Here is a 5,328-nt window from a genome sequence, read left to right as displayed (position 1 = left end):
ATATACAAATGGATATTTGTATCGGTATCTGTCTTAAAAATCCTTTATTGGTCAGGCTCTACCTCACCAAAGTCATCAATTGAACCTTCATTGTTGGCCTATATGATTCTACCATCTTGACAATAGGTTATCAGAATTTTCAAGCTTGGTGGTTGTTTAAAACTGTTTGGACTTGTTATCGAATTCATGGTGAAGAAACCTCATTTATGTGAAATTATATCATTTTTTGAGAAATAAAAAACAAACACCCTAAATTCAACATTATTCGGGTTTTAGAGTTGTATTTTTGACTTGTGAAGCGCATTCGGAATATGCGTGTCAATCGGCGGTTTTACCGTAACTACGGCCTCTTGCCTGTTTACAGGTTAGGGTCAGTTCTGTGTGTTGCGCACACAAATCAACCAGCCAACAGTTTTCACGGGTGCAGCTGCAATAAGAAGGAGAAACCAAGCAACTTCTAAACATTATCAGACTTGGATATCAACAGGTTTTTGGATGTGCCCCATCGCTGAACCAACCTTTTAATAAGCTGGTTGAAGGAAGAAAACGAGGGACGCTGAGTTCACGGTCCTACCGTAATACTTCCTAACAATCACAGCAGTCACACAGCAGTACAATCAACAAAGCTATCACTGTGCTGCACTAGCAGAGAAAAGTCTGTTCACTACCTTTTCACTGCTCTACACCTCCAAGTAGCTTACACTCTGGCCTTTGCATGACTTATGTCTAGGTATGTAATCTTAGGTCAAATTTTTAAATAATGTCTAACAAAAATATGGCACTTTTTAACCTAATTACCACAAAAAAAGGATGGATTCCATGCAACGCTCTTTCCAAATCCAATCACTTTCATTGAATTTCGGGTGAAAATTCAAATGCTTTCAAATCAGGATCCTGACCAAACTTAACCACTTAACATACGTTCCTCTGATTTTAAGTCAAAATAATTCATAATTTCTGCCTTATTAACTCAATTATTAGGTATAATTCTATACAAATGAGGGTTGTTGACCATGGAACTAGTGGTAAAGTGGTGTTAGTGAAATAAAATAAAAAAAAGTGTTAATCTTTTTTACACGGGGGGACAACACAAGGGTTGAAAAACATGAGACTTTTTCTATGTAAGCTAGTTTGTAGCTGCCACACAAGAAAACAGTGTAAAATCGAACAGAGACAGCCTAAAATAACATTTTTTATAACTTTAAAGCTATGGCTTTACCATTAGATGAAGGTAGGCCTACTTTAAGAAAATATTGACTAGCTAACTGTGCGACGGTAGCTAAACATGTCTGTTATTGACAGTGATGGATAGGAATCAACTAGTTGCAGCTCATGATGCGGGTCAGAGCGGGAGTCACGCGCACAAGAGAGCTTTGATGTCTAGTTTAATGGAAGTTGTGTGTTCGCATACCTTTATCCGACGGACACTGGCCTCGAGACGAAGCTGTTTCACTGCCTTCTGGGCGAGGACTAAACTGCTGTTTGCGGCGCTATTGTTCGACATGACTGAGTCCAAATGACAGCAAAAGTGACCAAGTAGTGATTCATTTTTCGGTTCTGGTCTGGAATTAAACACATCTTCCGGTCAAAACCTTCAAAATAAAAAGCTCATTCACTTCACGTTTACTCGCCCAACCCACCTACCCAGACAAACACACACATACACACACAGACAAACAACAACATATAGCACAACTATGCATCATATTTTATAAACTCAAGTTTGCTATGTAAAATGAGTATGTTGGGACTATGACTATGGTTATTTAAAAAACATGAAGTTGAGTGCTTCCCATCTAACAATTTTTAGTTCCAGAACGTTCTGGGAACGTTCGTTTTTGGTTGGTTTCTAGTCCTGGGCTAAATATCGAGTTGCTCATGTGATAAGTTCCAGAAACATTACTCAGTTCAAATATATAAGAAAATATGGCAAGTTTAGCCTTAGTGTCATAAATAGGCTACTGGAGATTTAAATGTCTAAAAATACTATTTCTAGACTAATACTCTGTTTTTTTTTAGATGTAAATCGTGTCCACTCCCAGATAATATTAAATCAATGTTGCAGAAAAACAGCAGCAGGGAGAAAATTTGATATTAACAGGATATATTTTTATCTGAAAAAGAATGCATTTTTTATTCAGCTCTGTGCCAGATATTTTATTAATCTATAATTATTTTTATTGATTTTATTAATGATAAAATAAACTACAAGGTTTTCAAAAAATACACTGACAATATCAACAAATAAGTATAGGCTACTGCCGAATAATTAAAAAGGAGACAAAATTAAAAGCTTCTTAACTTTTCCTTTAACTGTCTGCCATATATTCCTTTATATGTTGTCTTGTCTAATAACCGTTTACTAGCCTACATGTTGTTAGTTTCCTTAGAAACTAGCTGGAACCCAATAGGCTGAGATAATCCTAACACGATTAACCCTCCTCTTGTTTTCGGGTCACATTTGACCCCTTTAAAAAATGTCTATATCTGAAATAAGGGTTTCAATAAATGTTTAACCACATTACCACAAAAATTGGATTGGATTTCATTCAGCGCTCTTTGCAAAAACAACTGATCACTTTCATTCCTCTGATCTTAACTTTTAGTCAAAATAATTCATAATATCTGCTTTTTTAACTCAAATATTAGGTATATTTTTACATAGATGTGGGTTATTGACCATGATTTCCAAAAAGAAGTGTGAAACTAGTGGTAGTAAGACGGTGTTAGTGAAAATCTCTGGAAAAGTCTGAAAAAGAGACAAAATGTCGAGTTTTTGTCAGTTTGTGACCCAGGAGGACAACACAAGGGTTAAGACTGGAGCCCCACAAAATATTATACACGGAATTTGATATACACTGGTACAACTGGTTTGTTTACATTCTAGAATACATTTTAGCATACTATTAGCAGTTGTACATTTTGTTTTCCCATCCATTTTCAAATATTTGTTCTTATACTTTGTTCATATTATTATTATTATTATTATTTCATGTCTATTCTATATATGTATATTGTATCCTAGTATTCCATTTATATTCTGTGCTTTGGGACTGATATATGTTTTCTGTTGCAACATCATAATTACCCATTTTGTGGGCTCAAAAAAAAAAAAAATATATATATATATATATATATATATATATATATATATATATATATATATATATATATATATATATATATATATATAAACAACCCATCAGTCAAAAAACTAACTAAAAACAGTAGCACAAGTAATACAACAGGCTATTCAATGCTTTAGGGAAAAAGGTTGCTTTGTAGTAGTAGTACTAGTAGTAGTACAGCCAGCACTCTACTCTCTACATTGTTTCTGTTTAGAGTATGTATATATATTAGTGTGTCTATATTAGTGTGTATATATTGTTTGTTTGTTTGTTTTGAATGTGTAAGCACATTGTGAGCAACTATGCTCCAAAAGGAAATTCCTCGTATGTGTCTTCATACCTGGTCAATAAAGCTGATTCTGATTCTGATTCTGAGCATGTATTGAATAGAATGTAATACAAACACCGTCCTGTAGAGGGCGGTAATGAACTACATTTGGAAACCGAGCGCCTATCAACCTAGTAGAAAAGAAGCAGGCGGTTCAAAGTTGAAGTTTTTAGAAGAAGGTTGTTATTGGTTCCGGTGTACCTGGGGGTCACACAGAGGAGTAAAGAAAAGAATTAAAATGCTGTTGCAAGTGAGTATAACCAGCCGCTTTAGGGTATGGGTTGGTCCCGTCAGCGGGGTTCATACCGGGCATTAGTTTAACATGAACCCGGCGGATACTGTTATTACACCGTGTCAGCTAGCTAATTAGCTAGCTAACGTTAGAAGCTCGTGAAGCGTTACGTTAAGGTTACTTCATGGCATCATCACCGCTGTCAGGTGCACACTGTCCCGGTACTAAAACTCAACGTGTAACGTTAGAGTTTTCCAAAAACACATTACACTTATATGGCAGTGTTTTATTGATATATTCAATGGGCAGTCCCAAACAAAATTCACGTATTTTCCACAAAAGTTGAGCATGTTGCTGGGTCTAGTTGTGTAACTACGGCTCCTTCATAGTGTGTGTCACCTTAAAATACATCCGTGATGTAACCTGACATCACAGACGAACTGCCTACAATTAAACAGACAGGCTAAAATGCTACTACATTTATTACTGGTTTGTCATTTGCTCAGCTAAGCAAATCGGATAAGCAAAATATTATTTTATAAGATGGTATACATTTAAAACTTCTCATCCCATAAGATGTCATAAGCTTGATTGATTGTTACACGTCAACAATCAATGGGGAACAACTCATGTATTTGAAATGAATCTTTGTTTCAAAACCTCAAGAAATGACTTGTGTGTCCAAATAAATACTGATTCATGCTTAATGAAGATCCAAATAAATGTAAGTTTTCCAAATTATGAAATCCCTGAAAATAAGAAACAAAATACACACTGTTGAATCTAAATTATAAGATTTGTTTATAAGTGTTTCTATGCATTCCTTTGTCTTGCTTTTTTAAATGTGCGTAGTAATTGTTGAACACAAGTGTAGAAACCGTTGTGTCTCTTTCAGAGAGTGTTGCACATCGGGGGCTTGACGCTGAAACACAGCCGGGCCATCCACCACAGTCCTGTATGGAGGAGTCCTCTTATACCCATGGTTGTGGAGCAGACAGTGAGTAAGAGACGCATGCCCCAAGACCATCCTCCATCCAAACTATGCAACGCCAACACTCATAACATGGTTGACAGTCCGTTTTTATTTCTAATATTCATTTATCAGAATAACTTGTCATTACAAATTATTTTGATGAATGAATATATATAAAAAAAAAAAAAGAAGTAATATCAGCCGATAGTTTCTGTCGCCACCATGAGGAACGCTGTCGGCGCGTCCACATAATTCAAGCCTACGCGTTGCGCCTCCCCCCCCCTCCACGCAGTTGCTAGTAGCCAAGGAGGACACGCGGGTATAAAAACACATGGACTCTTCAGAAGGGGGTCCCCAGACACCACAATCTTCAACATAGTCATACTGAGTAATACAGAGAGAGTTGTTGGCAATGGCTTGAATTCAATAATATCAAAAAGTCACGCACTAATTCTTTGAAATGAACCAAATCCAGTGTCTTGGAGAGGAGGAAGCCTATATATAGAATTGTTTTATTGTTAAATAAGTAAAATTCTGCCTTGTTGTTTTCCAGGGGAGAGGAGAAAGAGCATATGACATCTATTCCCGCCTCCTGAGAGAGAGAATCATTTGTGTAATGGGTCCTGTAAGTGTCTGCTTCAATGGAAACCAGAGGGAACTTATTTTT

General features: G+C 36.3%; 2 protein-coding genes across 4 annotated transcripts in view; one reads left to right on the top strand and one right to left on the bottom strand.

The window, feature by feature from the left end:
- The window catches only part of si:dkey-204f11.64 (uncharacterized protein LOC100537752 homolog), a 4,023-nt gene extending 2,420 nt beyond the window's left edge, over window positions 1-1,603 (bottom strand). For all 3 annotated transcript variants that reach the window (XR_004659550.1, XR_004659551.1, XM_034893534.1), the window contains exon 1: window positions 1,412-1,603. Coding sequence is in view for 1 of the 3 variants with exons in the window: in XM_034893534.1 (XP_034749425.1) it covers window positions 1,412-1,504 (93 nt within the window). In the remaining 2 variants the exon portion in view is untranslated. The remainder of the gene's footprint in view (window positions 1-1,411) is intronic.
- A 2,008-nt stretch (window positions 1,604-3,611) lies between these two features.
- Window positions 3,612-5,328, top strand: part of clpp (caseinolytic mitochondrial matrix peptidase proteolytic subunit) — a 4,784-nt gene continuing 3,067 nt past the window's right edge. Inside the window, exons 1-3 of the mRNA XM_034893533.1 lie at window positions 3,612-3,706; window positions 4,584-4,685; window positions 5,215-5,286. Of these exons, the coding sequence (XP_034749424.1) occupies window positions 3,695-3,706; window positions 4,584-4,685; window positions 5,215-5,286 (186 nt within the window). The 5' untranslated portion in view covers window positions 3,612-3,694. The remainder of the gene's footprint in view (window positions 3,707-4,583; window positions 4,686-5,214; window positions 5,287-5,328) is intronic.

Source organism: Etheostoma cragini, chromosome 15 (genome assembly GCF_013103735.1).
Source record: "Etheostoma cragini isolate CJK2018 chromosome 15, CSU_Ecrag_1.0, whole genome shotgun sequence".
Lineage (NCBI taxonomy): Eukaryota > Metazoa > Chordata > Actinopteri > Perciformes > Percidae > Etheostoma > Etheostoma cragini.
Note: the sequence above shows the minus strand (reverse complement) of the source record. Positions and strands in the feature narration are given on the sequence as shown.